The sequence below is a fragment of the Humulus lupulus genome, chromosome 5 (genome assembly GCF_963169125.1).
Source record: "Humulus lupulus chromosome 5, drHumLupu1.1, whole genome shotgun sequence".
NCBI lineage: Eukaryota > Viridiplantae > Streptophyta > Magnoliopsida > Rosales > Cannabaceae > Humulus > Humulus lupulus.
The window spans coordinates 34,332,568-34,353,225 of record NC_084797.1 but is presented as its reverse complement, the minus strand read 5'-3'; the positions used below and the strand labels follow the sequence as shown (position 1 = coordinate 34,353,225).

The window sequence follows — 20,658 nt, the reverse complement described above, 5'->3', positions numbered from 1 at the left end:
ATACATAGCCATGCATGGCGCATGCAACGTTTCCCGAGCACTTAGTTGGTTTTAGTGATTTTCGGCCCACACCATTTGTACTCACATGAGTTGTAACGCCCTGGATAGCCAAGACCGCTACACTGTGTACTTATAAAGGTGCAGGACTTGCTAGTCAAGTCATTAATTTGAAAACGTGTCACTAGACATGTAAGATCTATGGTTAAAAAGGTTTCGGTCTCAAAAGACTCATTTCATATATTTAAACTGTAATAAACAAGGGATCCCATAAACACAAAGTTAAAATAAGTTTACAGACTTCCAAAAGTACATAAGTATCCACTAGCCATACTAAGGCAAAACAGACAGTCTTTAGGTTCCATGTCCTTGCCTAGACCTCAACCGTGGCGGCCGAGCACCTGGCTATGTACATTTCGCTCGCCGAGCTCTCCAGTCAGGGCTGATCTAACTTGCCCTTGCCTTTACCTGCACCACGTAGCACCCGTGAGCCAAGGCCCAGCAAGAAAACATCATAGATAACTGAAACAATAATAACAGACAAATAGCTCAGTATGCATGTAAACTCACTAGATAGTCCACAACAGATAATCAGCATATACAATCCAATACAAGATACATTCTACCACATATACTGCTCATATCACATAATAATCAGGGCCGACGACTTAGGCCGCGCCCTCTGTTTAACCCACTGACTCTGGCCCGCTTAAACCAAGCTCAGTGCATAATAAGCTGTCCTCGGCTACCAGTGGCCGAGCCGCGCCCTGTGCGCTAGTGAGACCCTTGGCACCCTTAGGCCGTTGGTTCACTAAATGGCTTGCATGGCATAATACCACCCTTTCAAGCTTTTACTATAGGGAGCCCTTAGTCCCGTCTCATATAATCAACCAGGTACAGTTTTCTTACCTTTAGCTTTCAGCAGAGTTAGCTACAGGCGATGCTCCTTGAGCGCGATCCGATCCGATCCTCGAGCCCTAGCTTAACACCTGGTCATGACCATGAAGAAAGACACCATTAACAACCTTAAATAAGCTTCCAAGCCAAGTTCTAGCACTCAGAACATTGAACTTCACCAAATATGGTAAAAGACTCAACCCCGAGCACCCTAGGTTAAATTCCCAAGCCTAAAATCTTAAAATCCCAAAATCCCTTAAGCGCCGCGGCATAGGCCACCCATGCCGCGGCATGGCCCCCAAACAGAGCCATCCAAGGCACAAAAATAGGAAAGGGTCGTGGCATTGCTTGGACCATGCCGCGGCCCGCCCTCCTTCCTCAGCATGCAACAACTTTGAAGGGCCGCGGCTCACCAAGAACCATGCCGCGGCCCGACCCTTCGAACCCTGAAAAAAACCACCATTTTCAATCTCTAAACCTCACCTTAAGATATCCCAAAGCCCCCAAATCAAAACCAATTAACTCCCAACTTCTTTAACATGATCTAAGCAACATAATTCCCAAGAAAACACAGTCTATCACACTCTAATCCGCTCCTTTCCATTTCTGAAACCCAAGTGCTACAAACACCCAAACCAACCACTCAAACACAATCTAGAACCTCTAAACTTGGAGTTAGAACTCACCTTTGCTGTAGAATCACTTCACCAAGCTGTGGCCAAGCTAGGTCCCCAAGTTCCCTTCTTAATTCTGCCTTAGAACATCACAACTAAACTTGCTTCAGCACTTAACTAAAACCCAGCTAAAATTCATAATTCAACCACAGAAAACAGAGTTAGATGCTTACCTTAAATCTTGCTCCAATTCCTTGGTTAAACCCCTGAGCTAGACTCCCAAATCCACTCTACAAATCTCAGAATTCCAACTTGCTTCTCCCTTAAGTTTTCTGTGTTTTTCTCTCCTTGGTTTCCTTTGAGCGTGTAAGTGAGCTTAGAGAAAATACTTAGTCGGTTTGTTTTTTTTTCTTCTAAAGGCTTCCTTAAGTCTAACTTATCCATTAACTTAATCCCGAGGCTCGGGGTACCGGAACCATCCCCGAGGCCGAAATGGTAAAATCCCCCAATATTCCCGCCTAGACACCCTAACCTCAAATATATCTCCAATTATTTATTTTCATCACCCGATAGTCTAAATCACTACCTGATACCTAAAATACCCCTGACTTTCCCAAAGTTAATTATAATACCCCGTTGTGACTTTTCCCGCTATCTAGCCCTAGGATCGCCTCGAGTCGCCGGTTGCAGATTTATCCACATCATAATGTGGTTCGCATATATCACATATCATATTACCACATAATATAATCAATTATCATATAAGCATCATTAAACATATAATAACTCATTAAATCACAATTATTCCAGTAATGCCCTCCTGGCACACTAATCAAGGCCCTTAAGCCTTATTAGTGAATTTGGGTCGTTACATGAGTCATTCTCACACCACCACCACCACCTCCACCACCACCACCACCATCATCCTCATCATTGCCACCTCCCTTGGTGGTGGTTTTCCACCATAACCACCACCCCTTGGTGGTTATACCTCTCGGCCAAAGCACCAAATCCCAAGGAGCTAGTTCTACACTAATTCTTAGGCACCCACACGAACACAATAGTCCCATAGGGTGCTAAATACCTCAGGCCGTGGCTACATGGCACCACACTGTCGATCATCCTCCATAGAAACCGGTGGTGGTGCAAAAATTATGTGGTAACCGCCCACCAACAATAATAACCACCCCATAGATCTCTTCCAAACTTATATCTAAACCTCTAGCACTTTAAGAGACCAATTTAACATCAATTTTCTAACATTTTATGTCAGGGTTTATGCCCTAAAAGCATGTGAAAAGACATTTTATTGATTTAATTGAAAGTATAATTTTATTATATTTGAATGTTATAATTATTATTTGAATAATTTGTATAAATATCATAAAATTCCATATTCGTTTATAAGAATATGATCTTGTATTAATACGAGAGAATTAAGATCATATATAATGAAAAAATAGACAGCAACGTATTCAAGTAAGGAATCTTTAATGAATGGTGGCTGGTACAATTTACTAAGCATATGGGAAGCAAGTAATCTAGATTCAGATTATTCATGTGGATATACATCTTGGTAAATGTGCTGTATATAATAGTGATTATATATGACATGACCGAATGAATTAACTATCTTTATAAACTTACCGTTTGGCATAATGATTTAATTAATATAAACTTACCGTTTGGCAAAATGATTTAATTCATATCATAATAGATGATCATTTGTAGATCAGTCTAAATCTTGAGTGATCATGAACTCTTGTTATGCTTATTGGATCTTTTGATTCATTCGTTAAGGTCTCTTAATCTAATGAGGCTAGTTACTTTTGTTTTGGAGGATCGATATCATGAATGACTAGGAACATGATTTTACAATAATGGAATCCATACTTTCCTAATGAATCGAATATTGGTTCCCCTAAAGGTTAATTCTGGGACTGAATAGTTATTGAGCTCAAATCTATAATTTGGTTATAGATTAATTATTTGCTAGTGAATTAATGGTACTTATGGAACAAGGGCTAATTAGAAGGGTAAAATGGTAATTTGGACCAACTCTAATTAATGAACCAATAAATGGAGGACACAACTACATTTATTGATTACATCAATGGACTACAAGAGAAAATTTGTAAATATAATTCTATAAATACTTAGAGTGCAATTCCATATTTATAGTGGAGTAATAATGGAATTAATAAATAAGATTATTGAATTGAAGAGTTTGATTAATAATCTTGTTTATTGGAGCTTCATATTATAAGCCCATGATCCCCGGGTCACCTCTTTCCCACAATCAAGGGTAAAGATGTAACAAGGAAGATTAATAGATAAAAGTGCTAAATTGCAAAGGAATTGATTTTCCAAGGCAAAGAGATACTTATGTGATAATTATGGGCTATTTATTAATTGTGAATTAATTAACTAATTAGTTTCTATTTGAAAACTTCATATTAGTTCAAAATAAATATTAATCATGTTTGGATTAATATTTGGAATAATTACTTATTATCGTCATATTACTTATTATCTTATTATACGATAATTATTTAAAATTGGTAGTTTTTAAGATATGATTAATTTTTATTTAACTCATATTTATTTTGGGAATAAATATATTATCTTAAAATTAATTACAGAAACAAATGGGGATAACATATAAGTAACACACGCCACTCACTGTGCAAGACAGTGAGTGGCGCAACACACATGTGTGTCACATCCCTGTGATTTGAATTTTGACTTTCAAAATTAATTTGTTTATTTAATTATTCTTTTTAAATATGTTTTAAATTAAATAATTAAAATAAGTTAAAACTGATTAGTTTTAATTTAAATAAATAAAGATAATTGAAATAGTTTTAATTATCTTTATAAACTTGAAAAGAAGTGATACTTTTCAGGTCAGTACTTTTTTGGTTATCCGTCTCTTTCAAAGAAAAGAAATGATAGAATTTTGAAGCCTAAAATTCTAGTAGTTTTCATAGTCTTCTCTCTTCTCAAATCTCTCTAGATCTCATGTTCTGAGAATATCTAGAGAGCCTAAAATCAACCTGTGAATCCTACATGCCCACACACATCTTTATGTGTTAGATGAACGACTTGGAAGGATAGGTGTGAGCTTTCAACTTGGATAGGAAAATGTTGATTCTTACGAATAGATTCAAGGAGACTTGATAGGCTACGAGAGTTAATCTCTATATCCTTGTATGTGTTAATTTAATGTATATGTATGAACCTAGCTTGCATTGATAATTTTTGAAAATCCTCTCTCCTACCTTCCGCTGCGTATTTTGATATTATTCTATCTAATATCAACACTTTAAATAACAAATTTAGATATGGGCTTACCGAAAACAACCCATAATTTTTATACAAAACCAAACTTCAAGACATCCATTACTATGAAGAAAAAGAAAATGACTAAGAGAAAAGTAGAAATTCTTATTCTTGTAGATAAACCCTTTGTGAGAGATTTCCCTTCCTCTCTTAGAGTTTCTAAGGCTCTACAAACAGAAACAAAACCTCTAAGAACATACCAAACCCGAAATCAAAGAGGAAGACAAGATCAAAACTTACATCTTGATGCTGTCTTAACAATTCTCAAACTAGAAATGTTCCTCTTTTCCGCTTGTTCTAGTTTCCTACATGAGATTAAAGAGATCTTAGATGATAAATCAAACTGCAATTAAGGAAAAGAGAGTGATCAAAACACATACCCTTGTGGTGAGACCTTGAACCGAAACTATGTAGAGCAAATCACTCAACTTTCTCTTGGTTTCACTTTCTGTGTCTAGTTTGAATAGAGGCTGAAACAAATGGTGACTTCTAACCTCTTCTAATTTCCCAATTAAAAATTATAAGGACTCCATTTCCTTTACTAGTGTGACCTAACCTATAGAGCCACTAATGTAATGACCCAACTACTCTGAACTTTTGGACCATTAACGAAAACTATACATACTAACCCTTAATAAAACTTACAAGTGAAAATACCATAACTTTATTAAGAAACTTGTAAAAATAAGAGTTAAACTTACATAAAATCTCAAGTAGGATATGGGATCCCATAGTTTTAAAAACAAAACATAACATAATTTAAAATAAAAAGGGATTACATAACAAGTGCGGAAAAATACATGTAAAAACCATAAAAAAACAAAAACTACATCCTCGAATTGAAACGCTCGGCTCTTGAATCCATTCCGCCTCAATACACATTCTCCAAGCTTCCAAGAACCTTTCCCGCCACTAAGACTATTTTCCTGCACATATAAACAAAAAGGAATGAGCCTAATGCCCAGCAAGGAAAATCTAACACATAGTTCATATACATAAATTTCATAAGAAACATAAAAACATAACATAACACTTATATCATACACACACTATAATGGCCATTATTACTTGGGGTCCCATAGACTAAACAAGTCATATGCCCATTAGATTAGTGGGGTCCTACTAGCTAAGCAGGTCATATGCCCATAATCCATTTGGGGCTTGTTAGTCATATGGGTCATATGCCCAAGCCTACAAACATACATAACATAACATATTTCATAACATAAAAACATAAGATAACATATAAAAGCATATAACATATAAATTCTATCCTATTTTCCTTACCAAAAATACCGGGATATGAGGACAGAGTTGGGACTTTGGAACACTCCTAAAAACCATTTATGAAAGGGTGAGTCTATTGAAGAAAAAGAGATGAAAGAGATGAAGGAACTATACTTTTAAAATATACTTACCAAAACCTTTTGCTCAAGAACAACTTGAATAAAAATAATGGCTTTTTGAGTGAAAAAATTTTGAATTATCGTTCAGCAGAGGCTGAAGACTCGTTCAAAAAGGTGCTGGACTTATCAATAGGTTGAAGGGTTGAATGGAGAATGATTTCAAAAAGTTTCAAAATGTGCTGAGAGGGGCGATATATCGCCCCCTGTAGGCGATATATCGCCTGGGCCAGTATGCTCGAGGCAGTCTTGCATCGTTTCGGGTTTTTCGTATCTTCGTGCTGCGATATATCGCCCCCTATAGCTGCGATATATCGGCATACGCTGATTATTTAAACACGAAATTACACATTTTTAGCTTAATTTGAATTGAGAAAACAACCTTGACTAACCCCTTAAACGTTTTCAAAGCTGCTGACTGACCTTAGAGCATTCAAACTTTAACCTTAATAAATTAAATCCTCAAAATACTTAATCATTAGTAAACCCATGCATAACATATGCTAAAATCCTATTGGTTCTTATCTAAACCTTATAGTATAATAAATATTATCCTCAATATCAGTCATATTAATCAAACCTTAGGATAAAATTAATATTCCTACACTATAGGTTAAACCTAGAAAATCTACAAGTGTTACTATGAGTGTCCAAATAAATTCCGGTCTGAACCAAAAATTCACAGTCATAAAGATAATACTATAATTACTATAATACTACTATCTAACTAGCTAAGTAAAGTTCGTGGACTCTACAACTAAGCACCAAAATCATGTGTTGTAGAGTCCAAGAACTTTACTTAGCTAAGTAGATAGTAGTATAATAGTAATAATAGTATTATCTTTATGACTGTGGATTTTTGGTTCAGACCGGGATTTATTTAGACACTCATAGTAGTACTTGTAGATTTTCTAAGTTTAACCTATAGTTTAAGAATATTAATTTTAACCTAAGGTTTGATTAATATGACTGATATTGAGGATAATATTTATTATAGTATAAGGTTTAGATAAGAACCAATAGGATAATAGCACATGTCATGTATAGGTTTAATGATGATTAAGTATTTTGAGGATTAAATTTATTAAGGTTAAAATTTGAATACCCTAAGGTCAGTCAGCAGCTTTGAAAACGTTTGAGGGCTTAGTCAAGGCTTTTTACTCAATTCAAATTAAGCTAAAAATGTGTAATTTCGTGTTTAAATAATCAGCGTATGTCGATATATTGCAGCTATAGATGGCGATATATCGCAGCACGAAGATACGAAAAACACGAAACGATGCACGATTGCCTCGGGCATACTGGCCCAGGCGATATATCGCCTACAGGGGGTGATATATTGCCCCTCTCAGCATATTTTGAAATTTTTCGAAATCGTTCTCCATTCAAACCTTCAACCTCTTGATAAGTTCAGCATCTTTTGAACGAGTCTTCAGCCTCTGCTGAACGATAATTCAAATGTTTTTCACTTAAAAAGCCATTATTTTTATTCAAGTTAAATGAAGATCTCTTCATTCCTAAACTCTATAAATAGGACCTAGTACCCAGCCATTTATTCATTTATTACTCTAAGTTCAGAGGCTGCAAGTTGCTAGGTGAGTGTGAGAGTGTAAACACTTGGGTTGGGAATTATAAGCTTGATCACTACAAGCTTATCAAACACTTGGGGAAGTAAGGTTTATTCACATTTCGGTTCAAGGTTTAGATTGATCATAGAAGTACTCAAGGTATCCCAAACTCTAGTCCATTTCTGTATTATGTTCTTTAAAAATTCTCATAGTCTTCTACTCATTCTAACCTTATTCTTATTCTTGGTTAGGAAATCCAAGTTCTTAAGCACAAGGTTTTTGGTAAGTATATTTTGATAGCATAGTCCCTTTTTCACTTTCATCCCTTTTCTTCAAAATACTTACCATATTATAAATGGTTTTTAGGAGTGTTCCAAGGTCCCGAATCAGTCCTCATATCCCGGTTATTTTGATAAGGAAAATAGGATAGGATTTATGTGTTATATGCTTTTATATGTTATCTTATGATTCTATGTTATGTAATATGTTATGTTAAGTATGATTGTAGACTTGGGCATATGACCTATATGACAAACAAGCCCCAACTAGATTATGGGCATATGACTTGCTTAGCTAGCAAGACCCCACTAATCTAATGGGCATATGACTTGCTTAGTTTATGGAACCCCAAGTAATAATGGCCATTATAGTATGTGACATAAGTGTTATGGTATGTTTTTATGTTGCATTATGAATTTTTATGTATATGGCTATATGTTAGATTTTCCTTGCTGGGCATTAGGCTCATTCCTTTTATGTTTATATGAGCAGGAAAATAGCTATAGTGGTGGAAAGGTTCTTGGATGCTTGGGGAATGTGTATTGAGGCGGAATGGATTCAAGGAGTCGAGAGTTTCGGTTTCGAGGATGAAGTCTTTGTTTTATGGTTTATGTGTATTTTTCCGCACCTATTTATGTAATCCCATTTTTATTACAATTAAGTTATGTTTTTCCTTTTTAAAACAATGGGATCTCATATCCTGCTTTGAGTTTATGTAAGTTTAACCTTTGTTTTTTTTAAGTTTTAATAAAGTTATGATCTTATCACTTGTAAGTATTATTAAGAATTAGTGTTTATGTATAGTTTTCATTAATGGTCCAAAAGTCTAGAGTAGTTAGGTCATTACATGTGTTGAGATGTGTTGTCACACATGCGTGCATTTAGGAACCAGTAACTCACATTGGACTTCCAAAACTGCCCACTACTAATCATCATTTCTATTGGATGAGTTTAGCACCTTGTAATAAAATAAATACATCAAAACTATAGTCTATTGTAATTCCCTACTACCTTAGAGCCATTACCATTAGATTTATAAATGTGCCATTAGCTGGCTATTCGAGGTTTTAGGTTAAAAAGTGTGATTGAATTGAAATAAAGACTCATTTGAAAACATTGGATATAAGGATTTGGACATACATTAAAATCATAAAAGTTATACATTTGGGATCCCAAAATACTATCACAAAATGTATTACAGTTCAAAAGTTAATAATAATAATAAAGTCAACCTAACCGACAAAATTAGCCACTTAGAGTAATTCCTCAAACAACCTTAGCCATGGCAGCCACGTAGGCCGAACATATACACGCCGCTCCATGCTCTCCAACTTATGGTTGGTCGACCTTTCTCTTGCCTTTACATGCACCATAGATGTAACACCCTGCTAATTAGGGTCTGTTACTAAGTGTGTTTAAAATTAGTGCTGGACTCCCTAAATGAGTCATTTGGACTAAACATGTGATTAAGCCATTAAGGGTTCATGTATTAAAAATTTTAGTCAAGAAGTAAAAAATTTCATTAAAAGGAAACTTCAGTCTTTACATGAGATCCCAAAATACAAGTTTAAGAGTTTGTTACAATCCAGAGATTACAAAATAAGCCGGCCTAAGCGGCAAAACAGGGTTCGACCTTAGCTCCTCTGTGATACCTCGGCCGTGGTAGTTGAACAGATGGCATATGTACACATCACTGCTATCGCTCTCGAACTCATTGCTGGCCAAGCTTCTCCTTACCCTTACCTACACCACAAAGCTCCCATGAGCCAATAGCCTAAGCAAGAAAACATATTCAAATAGCTCTCAAAGTATAACAACATGCTTAGTAGTAATAACTGGAATCAAGCATAAACATTGCACGGATGAGTGGCCATAGGGTCACACAAGTGTGTGTTGCACTCCCACTTATTCATATGGCATCCAAGCCAGTCAAGTTCTTAGTGCACTCACGGGGTGGCCCAGCCATGGCGGCCTGCGCTCAATGCGCATGATGCTGTTAACGGCTCATAAACTGGGTCTTGCAGATCCTTGAATTATAAGTCGAGCCTCACAGACCCTCAACTTATTAGTTGAGCCTCACAGACCCTCGACTTATAAGTCAAACCCTTTTAAATCAAGTATGCCCTCAACCAGTAGGTCGAACTTAAATCAGATGCAAAAGACAAATTCTCGGCTCATAAACCGAGCTTCCTAATTATAACAAACAATCACATAATACTTTCATCATACACACATGTACAATGCATTACAATATACTAAAATAGATATACACTGGCATAATCATATTCATGCTCATCAAATGGGCCTAAGCCCTAATCATGTATACATCTAACAAATGGGCCAAGCCCCAATCATACATTTCACGTATCGGGTGCAGTTTTCTTACCTTTGGTCCAAGCACTGGATGTAAGAGACCCCCTAGTACGATCCATTCCTGAGCCTTAGTGACAACCTTACTCGCTGAAGATGGGTTCTTAGCAATCCCCTAGCTTGCCTACACCTTTCCCAAGCCTTAAATCCAAAACTCCACTCCGAAAATTCAAGCTTTCTTTCCAAAACTTCAAACCCTATGAGAGAGAGAGGGGAGTATGGTGTAAAGTCCTAGAATGTTTACTTAGCCTAGTTGGATAGTAGTAGTAGTAGTTAGTAGTATGTTAGTTACCATGGATTTTGGTTCAAGTCAGGACTTAGTTGGAAACTCATAGCAACAGTTATGGATTTTATAAGTTTAACCTATAGTTTAAGAGTATTAATTATAACATAAGGTTTGATTAATATGGCTGGTCATAGATATATTATTTATTATAACCTAAGGTTTAGATAGAGCCAATAAGAGTATGACACTTGTCATAATCATGATTTTTAAGGAATTAAGTATTTTGATGAATAATTTTTAATAAAAGAAAGATCTAGAAGCTCTAGAACCTTCCAGCAGCTGTTAGGATCGTATTATGACTCAGTCAAAGCAATTTATCTAATTCAAATTATGCTAAAAAAGTGCAAATACATGTTTAATATATCTACGTATGCTGATATATCGCAGCATAGGGGCCGATATATCACCTAACGGAAGATACGGAAAACACGTCGACTTTGCACGAAGTACGAGCAGGGGTTGGGGATCCGGGTAGAGACGATATATCGCCTATAGGGGGCGATATATTTCCCATAGTGTTGATTTTTGAAAGTTTGACTTTTTGAATTTCAAAAATAGCCTTAACCACTTAGACCTGCCTTTGAAGGTTTTTTCGAGTTCTGGGCGTTAGTTGAACGAAAATTCAAATCTTGTTCATTTTATAATCATTTATTTATTCAAATTAAAAGGGGTTAGTTTCACTCCTTGAACTCTATAAATAGGACCTCGTACTCAACCATTTTCTTCATTCTTCAAGAGGTTGACCAGAGCCTCCAAGGTGCTAGTGTTACTATAGAGAGATACACTTGGGTTTTGGGTTAAAGCTTTAATCATTCTAAGCTTTTATAAACACTTGGGAAGTGAGAAATAGTGTGATTTTGGCATTGGGTTTTAGACCAATTCATAAGGTCATTCAAGGTATTCATATTCCTTAAGTTTAGTTCTATATAATTCTTTAGTTTTCTTTAGTTTCTTTTATTCAGATCCTAACTCTTTTTATTGATTCTTGATTAGGTATTTAAGTTCTGGAAACTTAAGGTCTTTCTTGGTAAGTTTCTTCTTGATGGTTTAGTTCCCATATTCATCTTTATTCTTAAAGATTCTCACCCTTTTCTACTGTTGGTTTATAGGAGTTTCTAAATCTCGTTCTTGTTTCCAAATATCCCGACTTTTGGTAAGGAAAATAGGATAAATTTTATATGCTTATATGTTATGATATGATATGTTATGTTATGATATATATGAATATGTCTTGTAGTCCTTGGGGCTTATTGTTTCTTAGCTAGCAAACCTCAATGCTTTTATGTCGCTTGAGGCTTATAGTTGCTTAGCCAGCAAACCCCAATGTTTTTATGTTGCTTGGGGCATATAGTTGCTTAGATAGCAAACCCCAAGATTACCATGATCATGGGTTAGAGTTGTGATATATGTTTTATAGTATGTGGCTATGATATAGTCTTATGCTTTTGATTTATGATGTATATTGTTAGTAGATTTTCCTTGCTGGGCATTAGACTCACTCCTTTATTTTTTAGTGTGATGCAGGAAAGTGATTATGGAGGTGGAAGGATTCTTGGTATCTTGGCTTGTGTGTTAAGGAAGAATGGACTGCGTGTCGATCGAGGATGACATTTATTTAGTCTTTTGAAATTATGCTTCTTTTGTAATTCCGCATTTAGTTTTGAACAATTGATTTAAAGTTATGTTTTATGTTTTACAAACAATGGGTACCCATGCCATATTACATTTTAATTTATAATTTCATGTTATTGATACAAAAATTATTTTAGAGTTTTAATAAAGTTATGACTTTTTTTCTTATGTTTTCTCCAAAAGTAGTAGCTAAGTCTAGTAGTTTTTAATGGTCCGAGGTCTTAGAAATAGTTGGGTCATTACATACGGAAGGGAGAGAGAGTTGCTGAACTTGCTTGTTTCCTTTGGAACTCAGCAGAGTTCTAGGTTGCCTAAGTATACCAATCCCCAACATAGTAAATGACCAATATGCCCTTAAGCCCATAACTTGCCACTTAATGCCTTCAAGGGCATTTCGGTCTTTCACCATCTCATCTCACCATTTCATTAAATAAACCTTAGTTATCTCCAATACACCAAATAAATCCCCATCACTCAATAATTTCCAGCAATGCGTTAATTTACCATAATAACCTTGGGCCTACCATGAGCCGGGTATTTATTCTCGTTGTGACTTTTTCGCTAATTTTCTCACTAGGATTGCCTCATGCCGAATAATCTAAATATATCCACACAATAATGTGGTATCACACATATGTCACATATATATTAAAATATACCCATAACGGGTCAAAATTATGAAAATGTATTTCTAATAAGAAACAGACCCACATGCAAATTTAATACACCTAAACATCATATCTAGTAATATTATAAAATAACTCACATAATCAAGTAATGATATACACATATACACATAAATGACAATTAATTCACGTTTAATCATATAAAACCCATAATTTGCCAATCTGGCCCCTAATCAAGGCCCTAAGCCTTATTAGGAAATTTGGGATGTTACAATAGAGCACCCGTGAGCCAGAGCCTAACAAGAAAACTCAAAACATAACAAATCACATATCAATCCAACAATTTACAACAAAACAGTCAACAGACTAACACACAGAGCGACCTACGCTCCCAGGTGCTTTACCAGGCCCTGGGTTCGGGGTTTTCACTGAGCGGGTGGACTACACCCTATAAGGTCTCGCCCTAGCGGCCTGCACTCAGCATGCTCAATGCTGATCTCAGCCCATTGTCGTACCTGACCTTTTGTCGTTCTCGGCCTTCACTGTTCGTGTTCTTCACCATTCTCAGCCTACGTCGTTCGGTAATAAGCATGCACAAGAATTCCAAGATATTCACACATATATTAAACACAAACAATAGGGCCATGCCCTGCTCTATGGGCACAAACAATTTTCTTACCTGTGTCTCGAGATGACAAGTTAATGCGATCCCGAGCACGAACCCCTAACCCGAGATTTGACGTTAAAACCTAGTCACAACTCCATAATAAATAGATATCCACCAATCTCTAATCAATTTAGAACTTCAGATTAAAATACTAGCCATCGAGACCTCGAATCCTACTAAACCGGGCAATAGGATCCTTCCTGAGCCTTAACTTTTGGGTTCCCGAGCCTAAAACCCTCAAATAGCCAAAAATTCCCATTTGAGTCGCGGCCCAGCCCTTAAGGGCTGCAACATGCTCAAGTCAGAGAGCATGAATCTCACATTCGGGGGACACGGGCCGCGACGCACCTCAGCCTGCGCTGCGGCGCCTGTGCAAAAATCTGAGGCTCCCAAGCCTCGAAGTTCAAGCGGGTCGTGGCCAAGCCCCAAAAGACGCAGCAAAAGTGATACAAGCACCTCAAGAACTTAACTAAAACCTCACCAACACTCAAAACTAATCTAAAGTCCATTCCCTCATGCAAGCTTTTAGTTTAGCAGAATTACACTGAATAGATCAAGTTTAGGCTCTTACCTTTGTGATAACTTAAACCTTACGCTAATCCTCAAGCACTTCAAGTCTCTAATTCCTCAGTACCTTAGCCAAATTTCCTCAAGCGCACATCAACACCTCCAACACACCAATTAGAGGAAAAGAGCCAAGAGAGAGAAAGCGAGTGCTGAGTTTAGATGTTTCCTCCCTTTTCTTTAGATTAACTCTAGAGTCTGAGGTAAGTCCAACCCAACCTCAACCTCCAAATTGACCAACTACCACCAAGTCTATCCTCAATCCCTTAATGACACCAAGGGCAACCCCGTCAATTGCCACATCCCGCAAGTTCCTCGAATGTTCCTATAGATCTCCATTTAATCCCTGACATAATTAAACAATCATTAAATAACTACCCGTTACCTGGTAATTCCCAGACACATACTATATCCCCAAAATACCTCTAGGCTCCTCCCGAGCCATGTACTCGACCCCGTTGTGTCTATTTCGCTATACCGCTCCCTAGGACCGTCTCAGACCACGCATCACAAATATATCACCAAAATCTTGTGGTATCAAGCACAACACACATATAATTCACATTTATACCCCCAACAGGCCAAAATTACAAATATGCCCCTATTAACAGAATTGGGCCCACATGCATATTTAATTCACCTAACACATGCATTTCTAATCACATAATTATTTAATTCACAAATTAACATAATTAAATAAATTATTGCCCTCCTAGCACGCTAATCAAGACACTAAGCCTTATTAGCAGATTTGGGACGCTACAACTATCCACTCCTTACCGAAATTTTATCCTCGGAATTTACCCGAATAACTCGGGATACCGATCCCGCATATCAATCTCAAGCTCCCAAGTTTCCTCTTCAACTTTGTTGTTCCTCAACAGTACTTTTACCAAGGTAATAGTTTTGTTCTGTAAAACTTTATCTTCTTGGTCTAGAATCTGAATTGGCTTCTCCTAATAAGATAGATCTTGATCTAGCTTCATGTTCTCATAACTCAGCACGTGTGTAGAATCTGATACATACTTTTGGAGCATGGACACATGAAATACATTGTGAACCCCTTATAGAGCTGGAGGAATCGCCAATATGTAGGCTACCTCTCTAACCCGTTCCAAAATCTCAAAGGGGCCAACAATGCTAGGGCTCAACTTGCCCCTCACTCCAAATTGTTTCACCCCTCTCAAGGGAGAAGCTTTGAGAAACACATGATCCCCCACTTGAAACTCTATACTCGTGTGCCTCAAGTCTGAGTAACTCTTCTGTCGATTATGGGAGGCAAGCATTCGAGCTCTAATATTCTCAATTGCCTCATTGGTCCTCTGAATAACCTTAGGACCTAAATACTTTCTCTCACCTATCTCATCCCAGTGTATGGGCAATTTGCACTTCCTCCCATATAACATTTCACACAGAGCCACCCCCGATAATCGCCTGATAGTTATTATTGTATGAAAACTCAATCAAAGGGAGATATTTACTCCAAGATCCCCCAAAATCCAGAACACAGGCTCGCAACATATCCTCCAGTATCTAAATCTTCCTCTTAGACTGTCCATCTGTTTGAGGATGATAGGTGGTACTAAACCGCAATAGAGTACCTGTAGCCTTCTGCAGGCTCTCCCAAAACATGGAGGTGAAGGTGGGGTCACTGACTGATACTATCGACCTCGGAGCCCCATGTAGTCGTACAATTTCCTTCACATACAATTAAGAATACTTCTCCAGTGTATAAGTTGACTTGACAGGCAAAAAGTGGGCTGATTAGGTCTACTTATCCACAATCACCCACACAAAATCATATTGTCCCACAGTCTTCTGTATTCCAACAATGAAGTCCATGGTGATATCCTCCCTCTTCCACTCCAGAATCCCTAATGGCTGCAGGAACCCTGCTGGCCTCTGATGTTCAGCCTTTATCTGCTAACAAGTCAAACACTTGGCCACATAATCCACCACATCCCTCTTCACTCCTGGCCACCAATACAAGGTTCTCAAATCTTGGTACGTCTTCATCGTACCCGAATATAAGGAATAGGGAGTGATATGAGACTCATCTAAAATCTCTTGTCGGATATCAGAATCGATCGGAACACAAAATCGACCCTTATACCTCAGTAAACCCATCTCCGAAATAGAAAAGTCCTTAGCCACTCCGGCTAAGACATCCTCTGTGTGCTTCCTCAACTGGGGATTCTTCCTCTGTGCTTCCTTGATCCTCTCAAGGAGCGTAGACCGAAGTGAGATATTGGCTAGCTGATCAACTACCAATTCAATTCTTGCACTGGTCATCTCTTTAGCTAACCTCTCTGATATTTGTCTCGAACTCAATAACTACCATGGGCCCTTCCGAATCAATGAATAGGCCACCACATTGGCCTTCCGAGGATGGTATAGAATGTCGTAGTCATAATCCTTTAGCAATTCTAGCCAATTCCTCTGGCACATATTCATATCATTCCGAGTAAAGAAATACGTCAAACTCTTATGGTTGGTGTATATTTTCCACTTCTCGCCACACAAATAATGTCTCCAAACCTTCAGTGTGAATACTATTGCTGCCAATTCCAGATCGTGTGTGGGATACCTCTGCTCATACTCCTTCAACTGTTTCGATGCGTAGGCTAACACCTTTCCAGCTTGCATCAATACACAACCCATCCTTGTCTCGAAGCATCGTAGTAGACTACAGACTTCTCATTGTCTGATGACAGACTCAATACTGAAGCGGTGATCAGTCGCCGCTTCAAATCCTTGAAGTTGTTCTCACATCTATATGTCTAGGCATACTTGGTCTTCTTACGTGTCAATTCAGTCGATGGTGTAGCTGTTCTGGAGAATCCCTCAATGAACCGCCGATAATACCCTGCTAATCCCAAAAAACTCCTAACCTATGGTACACTGCTCAGGCTGGGCCAATGCCTTACTGCCTCAATCTTTCTTGGGTCCACCAGAATCCCTTCCTTGCTGACATTATGGTCCAAAAATGTTACTCGGGGCAACAAAAACTCGCACTTGCTAAACTTAGCATATAACCTATGCTCTCTCAACTGTTGTAGTACCAGGCGAATATGTTGCTCGTGCTCTGTCTCTGACTAGAAGTACACCTATATGTTGTCGATGAATACGATCACAAACTTGTCCAAATAATCCCTGAAGACCCTATTCGTCAAGTCCATAAAGGTTGTTGGGCATTGGTTAATCCAAAGGACATGACTAGGAATTCATAATGTGCATACCTCGTGCAGAATGCAGACTTTGGTATGTCCTTGTCTCTAATCCTTAACTAGTGGAAGTCGGACCGAAAGTCAATCTTGGAGAACATCGTCTTCCCTTGTAGCTGGTCAAACAAGACGTCGATCCTAGGCAGTGGGTACTTTTTCTTAATGGTCAACTTATTCAGCTTTCTGTAGTCAATGCACTTCCTTTTAAGGAGCCATCCTTCTTCTTGACGAACAACACTAGAGCACCCCATGGCGAAAAATTGGGTCTGATGAATCCTAAGTCTGGTAACTTCTGCAACTGAATCTTCATTTCCTTCAACTCTGTCGGAGCCATTCTATAAGGTGTCCTACAAACTGGCTTCGCCCCTGTCACTAATTCTATGACGAACTCGATCTCTCGGTGTGGTGGCAACCTTGGCTAGTCTGCTGGGAATATAGCAAGAAACTCACATACTAATCTGGTCTCATCCCATCCAACCGAAACAATCCTCGAGGTATCCACGATGTTCTCTAGAAATACTATGCAACCTTCTTTCATTAGGTCTCTAGCCTTTAGTGTCAAGATCATAGGTACTCGTGGTCCACTCACTGTCCCCACAATACAAAGGGTACCTCCCCTTCTGGTTCAAAGGTCACCATTCTTCGCTTGCAGTTTATCATTGCCCCGTACTTTGATAACCAATCCATCCCTAGGATCATATCAAAGTTGTCCATCGCTAGCTCAATTAGATCTACAAACAACTCCCTACAATCTATCTCTATTGGTAATGCTCTAACCCATCTCCTAGAGACTACTATTTCCCAAGTTGGCAACAAAGTCCAAAATCCCCTAGCATACAAATCACTAGGTCTACACAACTGATCTATCACTCTAGCAGATACATATGAATGAGTTTCCCCTGAGTCAATCAATGCAGTAAATGACGAACCAACACTAGAAATCTGACCTGTCAGGACTGAGGGACTAGCCTCAGCCTCAGTCTGGGTCAAGGTAAATATTCTATCTAGAATAAGGCCATCACTCTGCTTCATTTCTTCTTTCCTGGCTCTTGGGAATTCCTTCCTTAGATGCCTAATACTCCCACAAGTAAAGTAGGCTCTGATTCTGCACTCTCCTTGATGTCGTCGTCTGCACCGAGGACACACTGGGAAACTCCTCCGGTTGTCTCCCCCGCCCTGACGGCCACTAAAAGCACCTTGTGCCCTCCTATCTAAGACAAGAGGAACAAAATAATCTAGGGCCTTTCTCTTTTGCTCACTAAGGCTACTACCCTAGCAAGATCTAGTAAAAGGAGGCACCTTCCTCTGAGCATCATGCCTAGTGGCAACCTATCTCCATAGTTGATCCTCGGCACCCTCAACTGTAAGGGCCTTCTCCACTACCTGTGCATAGGTGGTAGTCCCCGGGTCTAATGCTATCCTAACATCACGGGCAATCATAACATTCAATCCCTGCACAAACTGATCCCTTCGTGCCATATCGTTAGGCACCAAGTCCGGCGTGAACTTTGCTAATCGGTCAAACTTCAAGGCGCATTTTGTAACTGTCATCCGATTCTGAGTCAGGTTGACAAACTCATCCACCTTTGCAACTCAGACTGCAACATTGTAGTACTTCTCATTGAAGGCGTCTCTAAGTTCTTCCCAAGTTATAATTGTCACATCCTTCCTCTAGGACACAACGTCCCACCAGATGCGGGTGTCTTCTCTCAACATGTAGCTGGCGGAGGCCACTCTCTCATTCCCTTCCACCCTCATGAAATCCAAGATGGAAGAAATCATATTCAACCACTGCTCTACCCACAGTGGGTCTGACACAGTCCTCAATTCCTTACTCCCTTCGTGTGATCCTTAGTCCACCAAACCACTAATTCCATGTCATCCTCAGGATTTCTAAGCCTCAAAGACCCATATAAAGAACTAGAGAGGTGTTCTTGCTCTGTACTCTATTGCGTATTTTAATTGAGAAATGTCTGACTATCGTATGAAACCTAGACCTAATTCCCAATCTTTTATTTATTTATGATAATATATCATATAAAGTCCAATTACCATACTAGCCCCAGTCTCTAGCTTTTCCTCAGTAATTACTTAAGCCCATTTTTGTTATTTTTTATCAAAGCTAATAGTTTTGACTTTCCTTAATTACACTTTCTACCATAAAATTCATATTTCTACTTTAACCCCCATAAAATAAAGCATACATATAAAACATGCATATTATATCTTAAATCATGTATCACGTAAAACATATAAATTACTGTAATACCCTGGCCCATGCCAAATTACCAAAATACCCCTCACTAACGGAAGCGTATATTACAACTATCCCTTCCAAAATGAAATTTCGTCCTCGAAATTTACCTGAACAATTCTTGGGATTGCTCCAACATAGTCGATTCCAACTCCCACGTTGTGTATTCTACAGAGTCGGTCCTCCAAAGAACCTTGACTAACCTGATTGTCATATTTCATAACACTCTTTCCTTCTTTTCCAAAATCTTCATTGGCTTTTCTTCGTAAGAAAGGTCTTCTTGCCCATTCAATGTCTCATATCTAAGAATACGTGATGGATCAAAGACATAATTATGTAAAATGGAAACTTGAAAAACATTGTGCACTCCAGATAGTGCTGGAGGCATGGCTAACCTATAAGCCACTTGTCTAATTTTCTCTGAAATCATGAATGGTCCAACAAATCGATGACTCAAATTTCCTTTCTTGCCAAAATTTTTAATCCCTTTCATAGGCGAAACATGGAGGAATACATGATCTCCAACTTGGAACTCGACATGTCTACGTTTAGGTTTAGCATAGCTCTTATTTCTATCCTGTGAAGGAATCATGCGAGCTCTTGTCTTAGCAATAGCTTCATTCGCTTCTCGTACAACTTCCATGCCTCAATACTTAATTTTGCCCATTTCATCTCAATGAATTGACGATCTACATTTTCTTCCATAGAGCATCTCGTACGATGGTACTCCAGTAGTTAAGTGATAATTATTTTTATATGAGAACTCTATCAATGGAAGCTGCTTGCTCCATGACCCATTGAATTCCAATACACACGCTCTAAGCATGTTTTCCAGATTCTGTATTGTTCTTTCCTTCTGTCCATCTATGAGGATGGACTGTCGCATTGAACTTCAACTTAGTACCCATCGCTTTCTATAACCTTCATAGAAGTTT

At 38.2% G+C, this 20,658-nt stretch overlaps 1 protein-coding gene and 1 long non-coding RNA gene across 2 annotated transcripts; both read right to left on the bottom strand.

The window, feature by feature from the left end:
- Nucleotides 1-204: 204 nt before the first annotated feature.
- LOC133780350 (uncharacterized) lies at nucleotides 205-846 on the bottom strand. Its single transcript, XR_009869248.1, has 2 exons — nucleotides 568-846; nucleotides 205-465 (listed from the first exon to the last, which is right to left on the bottom strand). It is a non-coding gene; the product is annotated as an uncharacterized LOC133780350 (long non-coding RNA).
- Nucleotides 847-19,940: 19,094 nt separating this feature from the next.
- On the bottom strand, nucleotides 19,941-20,366 carry LOC133779037 (uncharacterized). The gene has a single exon (XM_062219040.1). It carries the CDS (start codon nucleotides 20,364-20,366, stop codon nucleotides 19,941-19,943), a length of 426 nt encoding a protein of 141 aa, XP_062075024.1.
- Between the last annotated feature and the right edge of the window lie 292 nt (nucleotides 20,367-20,658).